The 21,908-nt window shown below is 42.3% G+C and overlaps 1 protein-coding gene across 1 annotated transcript; it reads left to right on the top strand.

The window, feature by feature from the left end:
• The first annotated feature begins 2,457 nt into the window (after positions 1-2,457).
• LOC136318413 (olfactory receptor 1M1-like) lies at positions 2,458-21,902 on the top strand. Its single transcript, XM_066250727.1, is given in 7 exon segments — positions 2,458-2,562; positions 3,897-3,954; positions 16,731-16,848; positions 19,604-19,925; positions 19,927-19,996; positions 20,311-20,508; positions 20,511-21,902. Coding segments are annotated over 4 exon segments (936 nt in total). The 5' UTR covers positions 2,458-2,562; positions 3,897-3,954; positions 16,731-16,848; positions 19,604-19,610; the 3' UTR covers positions 20,864-21,902.
• The last annotated feature ends 6 nt before the right edge of the window (positions 21,903-21,908 follow it).

Genomic DNA, 21,908 nt, shown 5'->3' with positions numbered 1-21,908 from the left:
GGGGGTAAGAGAGGAGGCCTGGACTGTTGGTCCTTGACTATTCACATAACCCATTCTTCTTGCTGGTGCTACAAGTTTATTTCAGGGAACTGATAACAAGGACCACAGCTCTGGTTTGTTACTTTTCAAACTTTTTCAGTCAGCCCTTCCTCTCCCAGTCCGTAACGCTAAGGTCACTGGCTTGAGCGTAAGATCACAGACATTGCAGTCCTCTCCTGCATTATCCTGATTTCTCCTCTCTCAATATGTGTTTTTTTAATCTATTACACTATGTCTACTGTTCATACATAAAATGTTTGGTAATTTTATAAAGAGAAGCAGGTGTATTAGGAAGACAGCCGGGTGAGTCTCTCTGTTTTTACTTTCTCCTCTGTGTTTTCACCGCCAAGCTACAGAGATACTACAAACACTCTCTTCTATGTGATGTATCATAAACAAGGAATGGAAATAAGAGGAAAACTATTTTTAAAACCCCTTCCCACAAACACCACATGAATTCAGGTCAATATCATAAAGCTTTGTAACAGCATCACATTTGAGAAGGTGCAGATTCCTGCTCAGGAGGATATGGATTTTTTTATTTTGTAGAGAACAGCAGATGGAGAACGGACTGACTATTGGTACAAATGCACATGGGGACTTGAAAACAAGAAGATGAGCTGGAAGCCCATGGCATACTTAGCTATGACCTTTTCATGCATATCCCCTTCTAAATGCTTACCCCAGATGAAACTGTAGTAAAATACCTGTCCTCACTTCCAAAGCATTCACTGAGGGACTTTAATTACCTGGATGGCATCACTGTGGAATGATACTTGACATAACACTTGGATATTAAGACAGAAGCTTCATCCACAGGAAGGGCAAAGAGACCAAGTGTGGCAATGAATGCCTAGTCAGTAATGATCGTGTCTGGGAGGAGGCTCAGGTGTACTGCTTTCCAACTAGACAAGGACTTTTGAATGAGGTTGTCACAGGCTGACTCTCTGTAGTCTCTACATCCATAAGGATCAATATCAAAAGCTCCTCATTAGACAAATATTTTTAGTGTCATTCTGATCCCTGGGCATTGCAAATCCTTTAAGACCAAGACTACAGAACAGAGAAATTAAGGATGGTTAATCCCTAACCCTGTTAGGCCAGCTTTTCATCATCCAGCTCTCCCCACCCATTCACGCTCACCTTTGTCTCATATACCTTGTGACATATACACACTCCTTTGCTAATAATTTCTACACCTTTTTTAAAAGTTAAAAGCAAAGGCATCTTTTTCAACTGATGATATCAGGAAGCTTGATTCCAAATTGAAGTGTGAAATTCTAGTCTGTGTATTGGGCATAAATAATATATTTATAAATATAAATATTGTAAAAATAAAATATTTAGGGGTATTTTATCTTTAGAGTCATTGAACATTTCCTGTGCCTTAATTTCTTGGTATATATCTCACACAATAGAACCTGGTCTAGTTTTGATGACTTGTTGATTGTGGTCCATATAGAGTTCCTGCTCCTTTTCAGACTTTCATAACTACTTTTTCCAATTTGCACAGATATATTCTATACATATTCTGCTTCACTTTGGGGTCTTTTGGTTGAATTGTGGTTCTTTACTTTAAGTTTTATTATAATAAAATACAATGTCCCTGAATGGCAGAAGTGTCCAAAATTCAGAAAAAGACAAGTTTTGTGTAATCTCACCTACATGTGGAATCTAAAAAAGTCAAACTCGTAAATATAGACAGTAGAGTGGTGGTGACCAGGGGCTGAGCAATGGGGGAATTGGAGAGGTTTGGCCCAATTTCCAAATGTTCAGTTCTAAGAGAAATAACTTCTGGGGATCTAATTTCTTTATATAATACTTTGCATTTTGGTTATTTGGAAGTTGTACTGTGTCCTTGAAAGTTTCTTACCTGTATCAAATTATCACACTGTATGGCTTAAATTTACACACTGTTATAGGTCATTATATCTCATGTAAGGTGGAAAATAAAAAGAATACTAACACCCTCTAGAACAGGGGTCTCCAAACTTTTTACACAGGTAGCCAGTTCACTGTCCCTCAGACCATTGGAGGGCTGCCAAATACAGTGGTCCTCTCACTGACCACCAATGAAAGAGGTGCCCCTTCCAGAAGTGTACTGGGGGCTGGATGAATGGCCTCAGGGGGCCGCATTCCGGCCCGCAGGCCGTAGTTTGGGGACGCCTGCTCTAGAATCTGCAACACTTTATCCCAATAATGTCCTGCTTCTCCCCCAAGATGAATCCAATTGTCTTGATTTTTTTCAACTCAACATTTCCTGGAATTTCTAGGTACTTTGTATACCTTGCTTAAAATGAAAAGAAAATGCAGCTTAAGGTTGCAGGGTTTCGACCATTTAAAAATTGAATTAAAAGGTATGTGTTCTCTGTGGTCTTTTATGCAGCAAAATGTTTGCAAATTAAAAAATTTAAAAAGCAGAGGAAAATTTGACTACAGAAAAGAAGATGGTGTGATCATGAAAGCAGAGATTAGTATGATGTACTTCGAATATGGAGCAAGGACCACAAGCCAGAAACACAGGTGGGCCAGTAGCTGCTGAAAAAGACAAAGGCAGAGATTCTCTCCTGGGGAGTCAAGGAGGAGCCAGCCTTGTCAGTGCCTTGCCCAGGGAGACTGAGTTCAGATTCCTGATCCACAGCTGTAAGGGACACACTTGTGTTGTTTAAGAAAAGAAAAAAAAGATGAGGTTATAGTAGACTAAAATGTGCCCTGAATCCAAGTGACTGGTGTTCTGTTATTATTATTGTTGTTGTTGTTATTATTATTAGAAAGAGGGGGGACAGACAGGAACAGACAAAAGGGATAGAGATGAGAAGCACCAACTCATAGTTGAGGCACCTTAGCTGTTCACTGATTGCTTTCTTATATGTGCCTTGATCAGGGGCTCTAACCAAGCCAGTGACCTCTTGCTCAAGCCAGCAACCTTGGGCTTTGAGTCAGAAACCATAGGGTCATGTCTATGATCCCATGCTCAAGCCGGTGACCTCGAGATTTTGAACCTGGGTCCTCAGCATTCCAGGCCAATGCTCTGTCCACTGTGCCACCACCTGGTTAGGCAAGTGACTGGTATTTTAATCCAAGCTGTTGTTTTATGTCTGCACAGAACAATAAAATTGAGTTAATATGGATGAGCAGTCTAGATCATATGCAAGAACATCTCATTGGAAGTTTATTTGCCCAGATGTATTTCTTGTTATGCTGAGAGAAAAATTCAAAACTTTATTTTTATTTTTTATTTTTGTGTATTTTTCTAAAGCTGGAAACGGGGAGAGACAGTCAGACAGACTCCCGTATGCGCCTGACCGGGATCCACCCGGCACGCCCACCAGGGGGCGATGCTCTGCCCCTCCGGGGAGTCGCTCTGCCGCGACCAGAGCCACTCTAGCGCCTGGGACAGAGGCCAAGGAGCCATCCCCAGCGCCTGGGCCATCTTTGCTCCAATGGAGCCTCGGCTGTGGGAGGGGAAGAGAGAGACAGAGAAGGAGAGGGGGAGGGGTGGAGAAGCAGATGGGTGCTTCTCCTGTGTGCCCTGGCCGGGAATCGAAACCCGGGACCTCTGCACACCAGGCCAACGCTCTACCGCTGAGCCAACCGGCCAAAACTTTATTTCTTGAATCATTTGTTTTGGTGGCTGATTGATTTCTAGGTTATTTTTGTTGTTTTAACTTGTGGTAAAATACAAAAACTATACACCTAGCATTTCAGCCATTTCTGAGTGTACAGTTCAGTGGCATTAAGTACATTCACGTGGTGTGCTTACCTCACTACCATCCATACATAAAATTTCTCATCGCACAAAACTAAAGTCTGTACCTGTTAAAAAAAAATAACTCCATATTCCTTCTTGCCCCCAGACTCTGGAAACCTCATTTTAATTTTTATGACTGAATTTGACTACTCTAGGAACTTCACGTAAGTAGAATCAAACATTATATGTCTGTCTTATTTCACTTGCCATATGTCTTCAAAGTTCATTCGTGTTGTAACATTCATCAAAATTTCCTTTCTTTTGGCCCTGGCCGGTTGGCTCAGTGGTAGAGCGTCGGCCTGGCGTGCGGAAGTCTCGGGTTCAATTCCCGGCCAGGGCACACAGGAGAAGCACCCATCTGCTTCTCCACCCCTCCCCCTCTCCTTCCTCTCTGTCTCTCTCTTCCCCTCCCACAGCCGAGGCTCCATTGGAGCAAAGATGGCCCAGGCGCTGGGGATGGCTCCTTGGCCTCTGCCCCAGGCGCTAGAGTGGCTCTTGTCGTGACAGAGTGATGCCCCGGAGGGGCAGAGCATCGCCCCCTGGGGGGCAGAGCGTCGCCCCCTGGTGGGCATGCCGGGTGGATCCCGGTCAGGCGCATGCGGGAGTCTGTCTGACTGTCTCTCCCCGTTTCCAGCTTCAGAAAAATACAAATATATATATATATATATATTTTCTTTTTAAGGCTGAAAAATGCCCCAATGTATGTATATACCTTTATCTACCTAGCTGTCTGTCTATCAACTATCTATCTATCTACTTTCTATCTGTTTATTTGCTTGCTGCTTGGTCAATTAGTTTATTGTTGTCTTTGTCTGAAAACTCCATAGAAAGTTATGGTTTGGTTTATTAGCTCTCAACCGATCATTCCGGAGCTCTGAGGAATCATGCCTTCTTCTAAGCTACCCATTGTCTCTTCTGGGCAAGAGACATATTGGGACAGTTCCTCCTCTTCTGTTTAATTCTTTCTCATAGACCGGGTTCTCTCGTATAGGAGCCTGAGCTTTCTCATACCTCTCCTCCATCATGTCTGAAGTTACATTGTACTGAGAGAATTGTTTTTTGTAAGCATCTTCAGTTTTTTCTATTAGGTAACACATATTACCTCAATGTTTCGACCCAGGATGTGTTTCCAGTGTTCTTTTGCATTGAATTCCTTGCTTTCTGAATCATAACCGGGGATCGTTCGGTACTGTGGGATTGAGACAAGTCTCCATCTGCAGCTCTTCAAACTTGTTTGATATAAACTACATTTTCCTTTGTTTAAGCATTTATTTTTAAACACTAACAAGCTTTTTGGATATCAATTAAAAGTCAGGTTTTTGTTGAGTCTATTACATTTTAGTAATTTTTGAAGACAATCTAAGTTAAGCAAGAGCAGTGTGCCACTAGTTTTCTCTTATTGGGGGAGTGGCAATGGGATTCTATAAACATATTCTTTTTTTTAATTCACACTTTCTTTAATAATACTTTGCATTTTGGTTATTTGCTGCTCTGGATATTTTCAGGAGGAATGAATAAAATATTCAGAGTGAATGAGTTAAGTGTAAGATTTGGAGTTTTTAGCCATGAAAACAGGAAAAAATATATAACATTTTAATTTGACTGTGGAAAATAATGTTTCATGTTTCTAATTTGTATATGTTTCCATATTTGTGATTTGATACTTTAAAAATCTTTTAAAATTTACTGTTGTCATTCAAAAAATTGCTTATTGATAGGTATGTAGTTATTGCCATTTTATTATTCATATTTATGTTCTTTTATTCTTTCTTCTTTTTAAAAAAGTCCCTTAAACATTTTATGTAATGGTGATTTGGAGGTAATGAACTCCTTTAACATTTTCTTGTCTGGGAAGCTCTTTATATATCCTTCCATTTTAAATTATAGCATTGTTGGGTAGAGTAGTCTTGGGTGTAGGTCCTTGACATCATCACTTTGAAAATTATGTGCCAATTTCTTCTGTTATGCAAAGTTTCTTTAGAGAAATCAGCTGAAAATCTTATGGGAGCTTCCTTGTAGGTAACTTTCTCTTATTGTATTTAAGATTTTCTGTTTGTCTTTAATCTTTGGCATTTTAATTTTGATGTATCTTGGTGTGGGCCTCTTTGGGTTTATCCTGTTTGGGACCTGTACATTTCTCCAACTTGTATGTCTATTTTCTTTACCAACCTCAGGGAAGTTTTCAGTCATTATTTCTTGAAATAATTTCTCAATTCTTTGCTTTCTCTCCTCTCCTTCTGGTAATCCTATGATGTAAATGTTATTATGCTTTATGTTATCTGAAAGAGCTTTTAAGTTATTTTCATTTTTTTTCTTTTTGCTATTCTGATAGGATGTTCTGGTACCCTGTCTTTCAAATCACGGATTTAATCCTCTGCTTCCTCTAACCTGCTATTAACTCCTGGTGAGTTCTCATTTCAATTATTATATTGTTATTTCTAACTGTTTTTTATGGTTTCCATTTCATTTTATACGCTTACTAGCTCTTTGTTGAAGTTCTGATTAAGTTCCTTAAGCATTCTTATAACTATTATTTTAAACTAGTAGTTTGTTCTCCTCCATTTCATTTAGTTATTTTTCTGGATATTTCTCCTGTTCTTTCATTTGAGACATGTTTCTTTGTCTCATTATTTTGGTTGTCTCTCTGTGTTTTTTTCTATGTATTAGGTAGATCTTCCTCACCTCCCAGTCTTGGAAAGATAGCCTTATGTAGAAGGTGTCCTGTAGAGCCCAGTGGTGCAGTATCCCTGGTCACCTGAGCCGGGTGCTCTAGTATGTCCCTTGTGTGTGTGTTGTGTGTAACTTCCTGTTATACTAGAGCTTTACTTGCTCTCAGCTGGTGGGAAAGATACTCAGACTAACTGGCTATGAGGATTGTCTACTACCACAGAATATGAACTGATATGTGGGGGCTGACCCCACAAAGTAGGATTCATCTCAGTGGGCTCTGGTGACTACCAAGACCACCCTTTGTGTGTGCTGCTTTTGGAGCTAATTGAGTGGTTCTCTGTGTTGTCTGAAGTCACTCACCCAGGTGTGTTGGTTCTGGGGCCTCTTGGAAAGGGCTCCAGTGCAGGCCAGGGTCAAGTCCTGCCTATGATCAGTCTCATGCCACCTGGTAGGTGCTACAAAGCAATCTGTATTTAGTAGTTGCCTGCACTGGCCCTAGAGGCTGTAGGAGAGGCCACTCTGCAAACCAAGGTTGGCTTCCACCAGTACTGTGCCTGGGGCAGCTCACCTGAAGGTGAAGAGCACCCTAGGCCTGCCACCCCTGCCTGTAGGCTCAGTCAGGCAGTACATTGATTGGGTGAGGAAGGGCTTCAGGGAGTCACCAGGGTGAGGCAAATACTTAGTGTTCACCAGGTTAATGTAGATGCAGATTTGGCATCAGTGCTGAGCCTGGCCACTCAGTGAAAGGCACAGCAGGGCACACCAAGGCCAGCAGCCTGAATGGGGCCTGTAGACTTTTGAGAGATTTAGTTTAATTTATTGTTTTTGTTATTATTGTTTTGTTTTCCTTTTTATTGAATATACTGGGGTGACACTGGCTAACAAAATTATACAGATTTCAGGTACACAATTTGACAACACATCATCTTACACTGTGTTGTGTGTTCACACCCCAAGTTAAGTTTCCTCAGTTCTTAATTTCCAATTATGTTGTGATAAAATACAATGGTGGTAATATGCAGTTTTGTTCATAACAGTAGATTTAATTATATTTCATTCATAACTTAATGCTGTAGATAAGGCTTTATGTTAATATTCAATTAAATGTTTTTCTTTAAGCATTTAGTATTTTCATGTGTTCAGCAATCTATTTTATATTTTAATTTTTTTAACAGGATGACATTGATCAATAAGAGTCCATAGGTTTCAGGTGAACATTTCTGTAGCATTTGAACAGTCGATTATGTTTTATACCCATCACCCAAAGCCAAATCATTTCTGTCACTTTATATTTGTCCCTCTTTGCACCCTTCCCCCAGCCCCTTCCCCACCCTATCAGCCACATCCCCACCCTCCTGGTAAACACTTGACTCTTATCTATGTCCATGAGTCTCAATTTTGTATCCCATCTATGTGTGAAATTCTACACTTTTTAGATTTTTCTGATTTATTTATTCCACTCAGTATAATGTTCTCAAGGTCCATCCATGTCTTAAATGTCACTATGTTATCATTTCTTATGGCTGAGTAGTATTCCATTGTATATATGTATCAGATATTCTTTATCTAATCCTCTAAGGAGGGACACTTTTTTTGTTTATATGTATTGGCCACTGTGCATAATGCAACAGTGAACGTGGGGGTGCAAAAATATACAATGGGATAAAGATTATCTATTCAACAAGTGGTGTTGGGAATATTGGATAGATACATGCAAAAAGGTGAAACTAGACTACCTTCTTACACATACACAAGAATAAACTCAAAATGGATCAAAGACTTAAAAACTAGACTTGAAACTATAAAATCCCTAAAAGAAAGTATAGGCAGTAAAATCTTGGACATTTCCCCTAGCAATATTTTTTGATATATCTCTTTGGGAAAGAGAAACAAAAGAAAAAATAAATAAATGGTACTACATCAAAGTAAAAAAATTTTGCACAGCAAAGAAAACCACCAACAAAATAAAAAGACAACCCACTGAATGGGAGAACATATTCACCAATGATATATCTGGTAAGGGTTGATATATAAAAAAAGAACTTATAAAATTCAACACCAGAAAAAAAAAATTCAACACCAGAAACAAAAAAAAACAAAGACAATTCAATTAAGAAATGAGGAAAGGACCTGAATAGACTCTTTTCCAAAGAGGACATCAAATGACCAATAGACATATGAAAAGATGCTCAATATCACTAATCATTAGAGAAAGGTAGATTAAAACCACAGTGAGATATCACCTCACACCTGTCAAAATGGCTGTCATCAATAAATCAACAAGCAACCAAGTATTGGCAAGGATGTGCACTGCTGGTGGGAATGCAGATTAGTGCATCCACTATGGAAAGCAATATGGCATTACGTCAAAAAATTAAAAATGAAGCTGTCTTTAACCCAGTCATTCCACTTCTTGGAATGCATCCAAAGAAACCTGAAACACTAATTTAAAAGAATATATGCACCATAATGTTCATTACAGCATTATTTACAATAGTTGATAACTAAAAGCAGCCCAAGTGCCCTTCAGTAGATGAGTGGAGAAATAAATTCTGTGGTACATTTATAGAATAGAATACTATTCAGCCATAAAAAGAAGGAAATCTTACCTTTTGCAATAACGTGGATGAACCTGGAGATTACAATGCTAAGTGAAATAAGCCAGTCAGAGAAAGACAAGTACCATGTGATTTTAACATATGTGGAATCTAATGAAGAAAATGAACTAACAAACAAAATAGAGAAGACTCATAGATAGAGAGCAGGCTGACAGCTGTTGCTGGAGGATCTGGGTGAGGGGAGTGGAAGGACTGAGCAAAAAAGGAAAAAAGAGCAGGGTTGGGGGCTCGTGGACACGGACAACAGCGTGGTGATTGCGGGGGGCAAGGAGGTGGAAGTGGGTATACGGGTACAGATAGTGATGGGCAAGACTTGACTTAGAGGGGTGAACACACAATATGGTGTACAGAAGATGTGTTGCAGAACTGTGCACCTGAAACCTATACAGTTTTGTTGATCAGTGTCACCCAATAAATTTAAGGAAAAAATTGGCTGATGAACCAAAATGGGAAAAGAGATTCATACAGCTGGTTTATATGAATGCAGAAAAGTAAATCACTACTAATGTTTTTAAGCGGTGGTACACTTATACAATATAATACCACTCAGTCCTAAAAAAGAAGGAAAGCTTATCTTTTGTTGTAGCACTCCAGCCCGCTGGGAACTACCAGTGTCACATGGAAGAAACCTACTCAAGACACAAACTTATGTCAGGAGGAAGAGGGTGAGGCCTGCAAGGGAAGCAAAAAAAACCTTCTGAATTTCCGTCTCCCTTAGTTTTCATTGATCAGAAGCAGAACAGAGGTAACAGGATTACAAGGGAGGAAAAGCGATAAGGGGAAAGAGTGACTAATGGCCATTTTGCTGACATAGAGAAAGAGCTAATTGGTTCTGACCTTCTCCATAGCCAGGCCCACCACTGGGCTCCAGGCCAGCTACCACAAACCCAAATTCCAGGCCACCATAGAAATCGCTGGTGGACACAGGACCCAAGACCACACATGCAGACCCAGGTCCCAGGCACACCACACCAGACTCAGGCCATACGACTTCACAGAGGCCTACTCCAGTGCACCCGGGCTCCATGCTGCTCTCATGTATCCAAACACCAGGCCTGCCCACCTGCTGACCCCAGGCACCAACCTACCTGCCTGAGAACCGAAGCAGCAAGCACATGAAAAAAGTATCAGTTTTGTTGCTCAAAATGGTAAAACATTGGCAATTTCACAAGAGCAACCAAGTACTATGTTCTCTACTTTTGTCTGTGGTTGAGTATTTCCATAACTTAATGTTTTCAAAGACTGGGACTTAATGTATCAACCAGTTCCCAGGTGTTTACTGAGTTGACATGTGACCGGATAATCTGGCAGTGACCTCACAAAACTGAATTCCTAAAAATGCAAAGGCAGAGACTCCACTGCTGCCTCCTAGGACCAGACAAACCAGTCCTCAGGGGGCAGATCTGGCTGCACAGCCATTCAGCCAGCCTCTCTTCTAGTGTGTGCCCAACAGGTCAGTTCTCCCTACTCCATTAGGACTGGAAGGAAGTCATGATGCTTCACAGAAGTTGCCCACTTGAGGTTCAGTGGATTGGAAGCAGCCCTGCTACTTGGTGTGATATCACAGGGTGTGTGTAGAGCAGGGGTCAGGAACCTTTGTGGCTGAGAGAGCCATGAACGCCACATATTTTAAAATGTAATTCTGTGAGAGCCATACAGTGACTCGTGTGCATTATGCATTATCCAATAAAAATTTGGTGTTGTCCTGGAGGACAGCTGTGATTGGCTCCAGCCATCCGCAACCATGAACATGAGCGGTAGGAAATGAATGGATGAATTAGCTTTTAACATCAATTATTGAGAAACAATTAATGGAATGTTTTATATTTTTAATGTTATTAATTTTTTTTTATTAAAGATTTGTCTGTGAGCCAGATGCAGCCATCAAAAATCCACATCTGGCTCTCCAGCCATAAGTTCCTGACACCTGATGTAGAGCATTGTTTCTTGGTTCCTTTTTTTTGTTTTTTTTTTTTGTATTTTTCTGAAGCTGGAAACGGGGAGAGACAGTCAGACAGACTCCCGCGTGCATCCGACCGGGATCCACCAGGCATGCCCACCAGGGGGCGACGCTCTGCCCACCAGGGGGCGATGCTCTGCCCCTCCAGGGCCTTGCTCTGTTGCGACCAGAGCCACTCTAGCGCCTGGGGCAGAGATCAAGGAGCCATCCCCAGCACCCGGGCCATCTTTGCTCCAATGGAGCCTTGTTGCGGGAGGGGAAGAGAGAGACAGAAAGGAAGGAGAGGGGGAGGGGTGGAGAAGCAGATGGGGGCTTCTCCTGTGTACCCTGGCCGGGAATCGAACCTGGGACCCCTTGCATGCCAGGCCGAAGCTCTACCACTGAGCCAACCGGCCAGGGCATTTCTTGGTTCTTAAGATGATGAGCAACACTGTTTCGAAGAATGGCAACTTTCTCTATGAGAAGCTCTGGACCTTGAGAACACAGAGTTTAGGAGACTAGGAAAGTTTGTCCCCGAGAAAAGGGTGCAGAGCAAGTTGGGAAAAACACAGCTTGTCCAAGTTGCTTCTTGAAGACGCAAATAATCACCATAGACTTCTAACTGCCATGTCCCTGCTCGCATTGGAAACTGAACGATTCGAGGAATAGAAGTGAAATTGGACAATTTGACTAACAAGAAGCTTTGGGAATTGACTTCAGTTAGCCCCAAAATTGTAAATATTCCCTCAGTTTCTACAAAACCTCCATCCCAACTTCTCTTCTTTGAGCCAGGAGAATATCTACCTGTGCGTGAATGAGGCATACTTCTGTCTCCAAGATCAACTTTATCATCCTTGTACTTTCCTGGAAGCAGAGTAAGCATTTTTATTGTTCATCATCAGGGAAGGAACTGAGCCTGCCTCAGTGATAACATCAGGAAGAGAAAAGATAGCCCACTAAAAAATTTGAAAGAGAGAGAAAGACAAAGAGACAAATGGAAGAAGAGGGGAGAGGGAGAAGAAGGTAGACACACACACACACACACACACACACACACACACACTCTGGCTGGACAAATGTTGACAAAATGGGTAGATGACAGTCCTCTGTTTACTCAGAGAACTGGGAGATTCTGCTTGGCTCCATTCAGTGCCCAGTTCCCTGGCCATAACCCAATAACCACACTTATCTCTCGAGCTCAACCTAGTCCAGCTGTGATGCCAGCAGGCCTTTTCCAAATCCCGTGACTTGACTTGTAAGCCAGTTCTAGGTCTCTGGAGCTGTTTTCCTCAGTCCACTCGAGTGCCTTGAAGAAGAGCCATGTTCCCACCAAACTTGAGGTTTAGACTATTCCTAACATGAGGTCTCTAAAGCTCTTGGACTGCCTCATCTGCCCAGGCTGAGAGATTCTGGGAACAGTCCAGGGATTCATCTGAGTTGAGCCTCACCAAAAAGGTAAGGGGACACAAGGCTCCCATTTGCAGATACATAAATCTCCCCAAGGAAAGTTGGAGGATGAGGTGTAAGAGTGAGTGGTAGTTCAGAAGTTCAGAGCAGGAGGCTGTTTGAAATGAGCTTACTGGTTCACTTAGTAATTTGATCAATAAGATATTCATGGACTCCTTTTTTTTTTTTTTTTTTGCATTTTTCTGAAGCTGGAAACAGGGAGAGACAGTCAGACAGACTCCCGCATGCGCCCGACCGGGATCCACCCGGCACGCCCACCAGGGGACGATGCTCTGCCCATCCTGGGCGTCACCATGTTGCGACCAGAGCCACTCTAGCGCCTGAGGCAGAGGCCACAGAGCCATCCCCAGCGCCCGGGCCATCTTTGCTCCAATGGAGCCCTGGCTGCGGGAGGGGAAGAGAGAGACAGAGAGGAAAGCGCGGCGGAGGGGTGGAGAAGCAAATGGGCGCTTCTCCTGTGTGCCCTGGCCGGGAATCGAACCCGGGTCCTCCGCACGCTAGGCCGACGCTCTACCGCTGAGCCAACCGGCCAGGGCCCATGGACTCCTTTTGAGTTAAGAAATCTAAGTCTTTTAGCCAAAAGATGAAAATATGAGAATGTTGTCAGTGTCAGCCAGAGGCAGAACCTCTAGTCTGATATTAGGACACGGAATAAGAAACTATCTTTGACACAAAGTCTCTGTAGAGGTAAAATTCAGAGCAGGACGAATAAGAGGGCCAAGGACCTTGAGGAGGAGAGAAGGCAGGGAGCAGCGTGCTGGGTCTCAGGCAAACATGCACTTGGGACCAAGCTCACCATTTAACAGCTGTGGGAGCTACGCATCCGTTCTCCTCTTTGAGCCTCAGTCCCCTCATCTATAAAAAGGAAATCATAATCCCTCTCTCATAGTTTGTTAGGATGCTATGTCGTATATATAAAGAGCCTACTACAGTGTTTGGCACATATTGAGAATTTAGTAAGTAACATGAAATACGAAGAAGCACGGAGACAGAGAATGACAGGAAAGGATGGATTGTGAGGTGGGTTGGCATACTGCTCCCCAAATGCTGGTATGAAAACGAATCTTAGGAGGGTAGTCGTAAATAAAGCAAGAAGTGAGGATTTGCATAGGCGTCTGTACCTTTAAGAAATCAGTCACCTCTTTGACTTTAAGGACTAATTTTGGTGAGGGAGGACTTTCACTTGTGAGTGGGGCACTCTGGAGCATGCTGTGACCCCGGCTGTAGTGGCACAGAGCTCCAAGTGTGGGGGCTTGAGAGGGCAGTGGGCCCAGGGAAAGATAATATCTTTTCAGGTCAGTCATCTGGGATCCACAGCATTGAAAACTGCGCAGTCATTGGTCAGCACTTTGGGGGGTCCCCAGTGGCTACAAGGGCTGGTGAGGTAATTAGTGGAGCCCCAGGTCCACCAGCCGGGGACCAGGGCAGCAGCAGTGGTAGCCAATCCGGTGTTGTACACACATTAGGCTGTGGGAACAGCTTCAGGTGCCTGTTCAGTGGCAAGGGCTAGCTCCATAGTCACGTCTAGTGGTTGGGGTCAGGGCAGGCAGCAAAGACTGAGGCCAGCAGAGACTAACTGGCCACTAGGGGGGCCTGGCCATTGGCGTGCTTTCCTGTGGCTGTATACTCTCTCCACCAGCATGGCACTGGAGGCCAGTGACAGTTAGAGGTGCTCAGTTGGAGAGGTTTGATCTGAGCATGTGCATGACTTCGTGGGTCTGTCAGAAAGATCTAGGCTGGTGTCTGCACTCACACAGCTTGGGAGGCCTTACCTTGCTGCCATGAGTTTCCCTGGGCTCTTGCTGGAGTGGAGAGGGACTCAGGCAGCTGGATTCCATGAATGGGCATACTTCTGGGTCAAAGCTGGTGAGATCTGCGTGTGATCCTGGCAGCTCTGCTGACCACTGGTTTCTTCTTCACAGATGAAACCGGCCAGCTTTGTCTGCAGAGCAAACCACTGGGAACCGTGCTCACTTCTGCTGCGTGGCCACTATATGGCTTTCTTCCTTGCCTTTAGCTTTCTCTATACATTTTAGCCTTGTTGTTCTGGGTGGGATTAAAGCAAACTGGGTCCTTCAGAAAGTGTCCTGAGAGGCCGGATTCACGGGTCAATCCCCCCATTCTTTCTTTCCTGACCAGAGGAACTCTTTCCAGCTGGGAAGTTTCCTTTCACTGGTGAACTGTGCTGGCTCGGGGGTGGGTTAGAGGGTGTCACGTAATTCTCAGGCTTTCGTTCCACTGTGTTGCTAAAATTTCTGAAGTGGACTCTAGAGGTCTCCCAGAGCTGATTTTGTTTGTGCATAGGTGTCTAATTGTTCATCTTTACGGGGTGAAGTAAAGGTCGGGATCTCCTGCATTGCCATTTTGGCCTCGCGTACTTCTTAGCTGATTTTAATCAACCTTGGGTGGTTTTAAAATGTCCTTTAGCTGTAATGAACCACAACCATGAGTCTAAAAGTTTTCTAAAAAATTATTGAACTTCAGGTGTTTGGGGACCCCCAAAATTTGTAGTTGGTGTTGGAACTGGGGATGCTCTTGTAGACAGTGTCCTTTCTAGTTGTGTAGCGTGCCGGTTCTCCATAGTTGGCCTCAGGAGTGGCTCTCACTAGAACGACCACAAGTCACCGAAGGATGTATCTGGGGAAGTGGAAGAATGAGCAAGTGCAGTGGGTGAACCTCGGATTCCTGCTTGGCCTCAGGGTCACTCACCCATGGTATGGAACACTGCAGATTTCACTGGACGTAAAAGTTGTCAATAGACTTTAAAAATTTTTTGTTTCAAATAGTGCAGATTGGCATGAGGTAAAGGAAGCAAACAAAAAGCAAGCTTAGTTTTAATGCAACCACTTAGTTATTGTGTTCTGAAACAGCTAAAATGTAGTTGAAGGACAGTATTGGAGCAGATCCTGACACCGGCCCAAGTTTGGATTTGGGCCAGAGAGAAATCTGGACAAACGTGTAAAGAAATAATAAATGGAGAAAAGGAAGAATAGTAATTTTACAGTAGAAACACCCAAGTAGATTAGGCAGTAAAGGAAGGCCAATATTACACAGGTGCCTCAGGAGAGGTTCTGAGCGAAGGATGGTATTGTCTGTTAGCTGAGTTATAGCTGATGGCTGAAGGAGTGAAACCATACGCTGCTGAGAGTACCCAGCTTTGGAGACCTGACCAGGTCAGATGAAAGCCTTCATTTCTGAGTGACATTTCTCTGGGTGACATTTTGGTCATATGGTATGATAGTGGACTGGTCTAATTGTTAATGACTGCATGGGACTCTGGTAATGTTTATAGTGTCTTTGACACCTTTTTTAGTTTACATCTACTAACATACTTTAGGGTAGTATAACATTGGTAAGACTATAATACTGAAAGCAATAGTCTCATATATTGGGAAATGGAGTTAAAGTGTGAAATACTAATGGAAAATGATGGGCCTTAGAAGAGTTGAATTTAGCTAACCACTGTTGCTCTCTATGCTAAATAATTCTGTTCAAGTTTATCATAATGTATAAGTAAAAGTAGACTAAGGGGAAAATATGAACATAGATATAAGTGCATCATTGCTTAGATTTGGTGTTTCTTTGAATCTATCCCTATCCCCACTGGTAGCACCATATAATCACTTTATTATGAGAACCTTAGCCAAGAACAAAGAAGGAGAGAGAGGGTTGCATGGGTATTAATTATCTATACTTTAAAAGATGTAGGAGGTAATCTCTTAGCCCTTGCAATATCACGCCGGATAAGAAAGTTTTGATTCGCCTGAGAGTCTTGGGGCACAGTAGGTGTTATTTTGTTGTGGGCCATTGTCATACCAAATAGTCTTAGAGAGGAAATGGCCAGAACAGGTATTAATAATGTGATTTCAGGTTGGGAGTTTGGATCACATGCTATCAGTCGACCTTCAGAGGACTAAAACTTGGAGACTGATATGAGTGATGTGGGCAATTGATCATGCCTATGTGATGGTGCCTCACTAAAAACTGTGAGCACTGAGGTTCAGGATAACTTCCCTGATTGGCAATATTCTATGTTTATTAAAAGTAATACTGTCTATGACTTCAGGGAGAGAGGACAATAAAGTCTCCATGTTTGGTATCTTTTTGGGCTCTGTCCTGTGTGCTTCTTATATTGGATGATTTCAATCTGTTCCTTTAGTTGTAATAAACTTTAACCACAAGTATAACAGCTTTAACTGTGAGTATAACAGCTGTTTGTGTCTTTCTAGTGAATTATCAAATCGAGAATCATTACTGGATCTTCCTAAACATGCAGTTGGTGTCACAGTGGACTGTGTTCCTTCTACCTTTGTAGTGGGCTAGCTCTTACACCCCGATTCATAGCCGTCACTGAATTCCCTGGCGTAAGTATTCTCATAACGATCAGCGTTATCAACATTTTACCAAAATTTATGAAAGTTTAAGTCTCTGCTTTTATGAGTCAATGTGAGCCAACTTCAACACACTTTTCCTGTTCTTAGTGGCATGATCAAAATCTCTTTATTTAGAGTGTACCCGTAATGCCAACTTAGAAGTTATATATTCTAGGCAAAATACAAAAAGGAAAATCTGAGAAGGAAACAGAGAAAACGGCAATTTTTTTTCCTGCCTCAACCAAATGCACAAGTCTTCAGTGAGTAATGATCAGTGGTGGTTTCAAATAATTAATCAACTGGTTCTCTGCCATAATGACTGTATTAAGTATAAAAAAAGATACACCAAAAGGTAGTTTATTATTTCATGCATTTAACACTTAAATGAGAACAATAAAAGAGGTATACAAAACTGGATCGTGTTAAAAGAAAGAGATTTAAAAGATTAATGAAAAAATATTAAATAATACCTGACAAAAAAAATAAAACTGTTATTTTAAGATATTTGTATTTCCATATTGCTTCTTGACTGACATCCTCACTTGCATTTTTTTTTTATCTGTGGATGAAATGAACATTACTGTGGGTGGTTAGAATGTGCTGTTATGCCTGACTGGGTGGTGGCGCAGCAGAGAGAGCGTTGGACTGGGATGCGGAAGACCCCGGTTCAAGACCCCGAGGTCGCCAGCCTGAGCGAGGGCTCATCTGGTTTGAGCAAAAGTTCACCAGCTTGAGCCCAAGGTTGCTGGCTTAAACAAGGGGTTACTCAGTCTGCTGAAGGCCTGCGGTCAAGGCATGTATGAGAAAGCAATCAATGAACAATTAAGGTGTTGCAATGTGCAATGAAAAACTAATGAATGATGCTTCTCATCTCTTCGTTCCTGTCTGCCTGTCCCTGTCTATCCCTCTCTCTGACACTCTCTCTGTGAAAAAAAAATAATAAAATAAAAAAAAAAGAATGCGCTGTTATGCAGATGAATGTTAAAAACGAGTAAAGAATGTAAATTTATGATTTCCACATTGGGTGGCTGCCCAGCAGCCCACCTTAGAGAGAACCCTGATTACAAGTGCCATTTGAGTCCTGGCCGGTTGGCTCAGCGGTAGAGCGTCGGCCTAGCGTGCGGAGGACCCGGGTTCGATTCCCGGCCAGGGCACATAGGAGAAGCACCCATTTGCTTCTCTACCCCTCCGCCGCGCTTTCCTCTCTGTCTCTCTCTTCCCCTCCCGCAGCCAAGGCTCCATTGGAGCAAAGATGGCCCGGGCGCTGGGGATGGCTCTGTGGCCTCTGCCTCAGGCGCTAGAGTGGCTCTGGTTGCAACATGGCGACATCCAGGATGGGCAGAGCATCGCCCCCTGGTGGGCAGAGCGTCGCCCCTGGTGGGTGTGCCGGGTGGATCCCGGTCGGGCGCATGCGGGAGTCTGTCTGACTGTCTCTCCCCATTTCCAGCTTCAGAAATATGAAAAAAAAACAAAAAAAAAACAAGTGCCATTTGAACAACTGATTCACTGAACTCAACAAAGAATTTGGTATTTGTTCTGCCAAACTGGCGCAAGCAGTTGAATCACACCACTGGTAATGACATTTTTTTCTTTTTTTTATAGTAATGTTTAGTATGGACACTGTGCTATGTAATTTTGTAGTCAATATTTTATTTTATTTACCTTGTGATGTTGGATTGTCTATGTTTTATAATATTTTAAAGAGGTCTTTTGAGGGAAAAGACTTAATTGCAGTCACAGTGGAATTTTTAACTCATCTCTAACTAGAATGCTACATTCTTGTGAGAGACTGTTGGGTATATATGATTGAATAATAAAAAGCCATGTCTGTGTTTTATTTAAAAAGAATCCCCATGTATAAGACACACCATTTTTTGAATAATATGGGGTCTAAAAACTGGGTGCGTCTTACACAGTGGTTGTAGATAATTTTTTACTTGCATTCCCTGCTTTTTCGCTCTTATTTTTGCTCTCATTGTTGAAGACAGTGATTTGTCATCAGACACAGATGAGGACAAGCTAATGGATGGGAGTTTTGACAGTGATGAGGAGTTGTATGAATTTTATGATGAATAAAACTTGAGTTCAATAACATTATATAATAGATTTTTTTTTCAAATTTTGGGCCCCAAAATTTAGGTGCATCTTATACATGGGGAAATACAGTATATATTCTATGTTCAATATTGCAGTGGTTACACATAATCATTTGTTATATATGCTCAACATAGAAGGTCCAAAATATTCAGTATTTCTATTCTGCAAATTCATATAAGAACCTTCTAATATTCTCTACTCTGATTACCTTTTTAATATTCTGTTACTGTTGCCTAGTATTTTAATCCACCTGGGTTAGCCACATTTTACAGTTTTATTTTTTACAGTGTTTTGTTCAAAAAATGTCCTGTATATGTATATCAGTTTCTTAGTTAACCATTGCTTCTTGCACAACGCTTACTCTGAATTCTATTTATTTTACTTAAAGCACAATTTTTAGTAGTTCTTTCAGCAAAGGTTAATGCGTGATCTACTCTCTCCATCTTTATTTGAAATGGACATATGTAGTCAAGGTCCCTTGAACTGAATCTTGAAATCTGTATTGCTACACTTTATCAGTGGGTCAAGGTGAAAAACAGATACAAGCTAGTGTTGTAATTAGCACAGGCAAGAAATTGGATGCAAACTCATCTAAACTTTTTTAAGTCTTCACAGTATTCACATAACTTCTCCATTTCAATACTTCCAGAGGGATCATGCCCATGGAACCGAAGACTAAAACCAGTGAATTCATCCTCCTGGGGCTTTCAGAAGATCCAGAGATGGAGACTCTCCTCTTTGCTCTATTTCTCTGCAGGTACATGGTCAGGGTAATGGGGAACCTGCTCATCATCCTGGCCATCAGGACAGACTCCCACCTCCACACTCCTATGTACTTCTTCTTAGCCAACTTGTCTTTGGTTGATTTTGGCCTGGCCACCAACACTGTCCCCAAGATGCTGGTGAACATTTATACCAAGAGCAAATCCATCTCCTATCCCTGCTGCCTGACCCAAATGTACTTTTTTCATTTTTTTTGGCATCGTTGACAGTGTCTTAATTGCTGTGATGGCTTATGACAGGTGTGTGGCTATATGTCACCCCTTACACCAGGGGTCCCCAAACTTTTTACACAGGGGACCAGTTCACTGTCCCTCAGACTGTTGGAGGGCCAGACTATAAAAAAAACTATGAACAAATTCCTATGCACACTGCACATATCTTATTTTAAAGTAAAAAAACAAAACGGGAACAAATACAATATTTAAAATAAAGAACAAGTAAATTTAAATCAACAAACTGACCAATATTTCAATGGGAACTATGCTCCTCTCACTGACCACCAATGAAAGCCCTTCCAGAAGTGCGGCGGGGGTGGATAAATGGCCTCAAGGGGCCGCACTTTGGGGACCCCTGCCTTACACTATACCACTATCATGAGCCCACGCCTTTGTGCCCTGATGGCGGGTAGTCTATGGGTGTTTTCCTACTTTATCTCCCTCACACATATCCTCCTAATGGCACGCCTGGTGTTCTGTGATGACAAGATTCCTCACTACTTCTGTGACCTCACTCCCCTTCTCAGACTTGCTTGCACTGACATCTCTGTGAACAGATTTTTGTGCTCATTGTGGCTGGGACTGTGATCGCCACACCATTTATCTGCATCCTGGCCTCCTGTGTTCGCATCACTGTGGCCATCATGCAGGTCCCCTCTGTAGGTGACAGGAAGAAAACCTTTTCCACCTGCAGCTCCCACCTTTCTGTGTTTTTCCTCTTTTATAGGACCACGATTGGGGTCTATTTGTGTCCTTTATCTGTCCGCACAGCTGTGAAGGAGAAAGCTTCTGCTGTGATGTACACTGCAGTCACCCCCGTGCTGAACCCCTTCATCTACAGCCTGAGGAACAGGCACCTAAACGGGGCCCTGAGGAAGCTCATCGGTAGAAAAATCACCTCATCTTCCTAAAGCCCAGGACTGCTGGAAGTTTCCAGGGAGTAACATGCAAACATCTGGGTTCTTGGGCAACAATCTGGAATTTTTGCTTGGAAGAGTAACAACTTTGAATTGCAGAAGTTTAAAAGGAAACATCAAGGGGACCCTGTCACTCTTTTCTCAATTACTGGAACCACAAAGACTCCTTTTATGGTATGTGTTATGCCATATTCCCAAATGAATATGACTAGTTCTATCAGATTGGATTTACCATGCTTCAGAATCCATTTAGTACTCAGAAAATACTCATTGAGTACTTATTCTGAGCTTTATGTAGGTGCTGGCCATGGTGTGGTGAGCAGGAGAGACATAATACCTATAGTTTGAAAGATCCCTAATTGGTTGTGGAAGAAGACACTAGACATGGAATTATAATAGAATGGAATATACTATACATGAGAGGAAGGAATATAGCGGAACACTTGTAAGAATCTAGAGGGTATGTTCTTATCCTAAAGAATAAGATGGTGCTGTTGAGGCAGATACGAGGACTAAAGCGTGTCTCAGACAAAGAAACAGTATGTGAAATGTAAGAGAGAGAGAGAAAGAGAGAGGGAGGGAGGAAGAAGGATGCATCTGTGAAGTGGAAACTTCATTTGTGGTGAATGACAGGACATACTAGGTCAAGAAGAATTTAGGATCAACCCAGGGGTTTGGACTTTCTTGTGACAACCAGGCAGTTAATTTGACTTCCAGAGTCCAAAATCAAGGAGGATGTGAATGAGATGCGTGCTCCCTCTACCTTCATCCCTAATCCCATCCTCTATGGGGTGGGGGTGAGAAAGAATGTGCCAGGGAAAAGGTGCAGAAGGCATTTAAATAGTAACACTACTTATGATAAAATTGAGAGCTATTCATTATGAGCTGGTCACACTCCATCCTGTTTCTTTGCACTGCCGCGTTTCCTCATTCTAATGTCCCCATGAAGGCAATAAATTATATTTGTATCTATTGTGAAGTAATCCTCATATTCATATGGGTATTTATAATTAATAAGGTAGGTTGTGCAGAAATTTTC

Source organism: Saccopteryx bilineata, unplaced genomic scaffold (assembly GCF_036850765.1).
Source record: "Saccopteryx bilineata isolate mSacBil1 unplaced genomic scaffold, mSacBil1_pri_phased_curated manual_scaffold_180, whole genome shotgun sequence".
In the NCBI taxonomy this organism is placed as follows: Eukaryota; Metazoa; Chordata; class Mammalia; order Chiroptera; family Emballonuridae; genus Saccopteryx; species Saccopteryx bilineata.
Note: the sequence above shows the minus strand (reverse complement) of the source record. Positions and strands in the feature narration are given on the sequence as shown.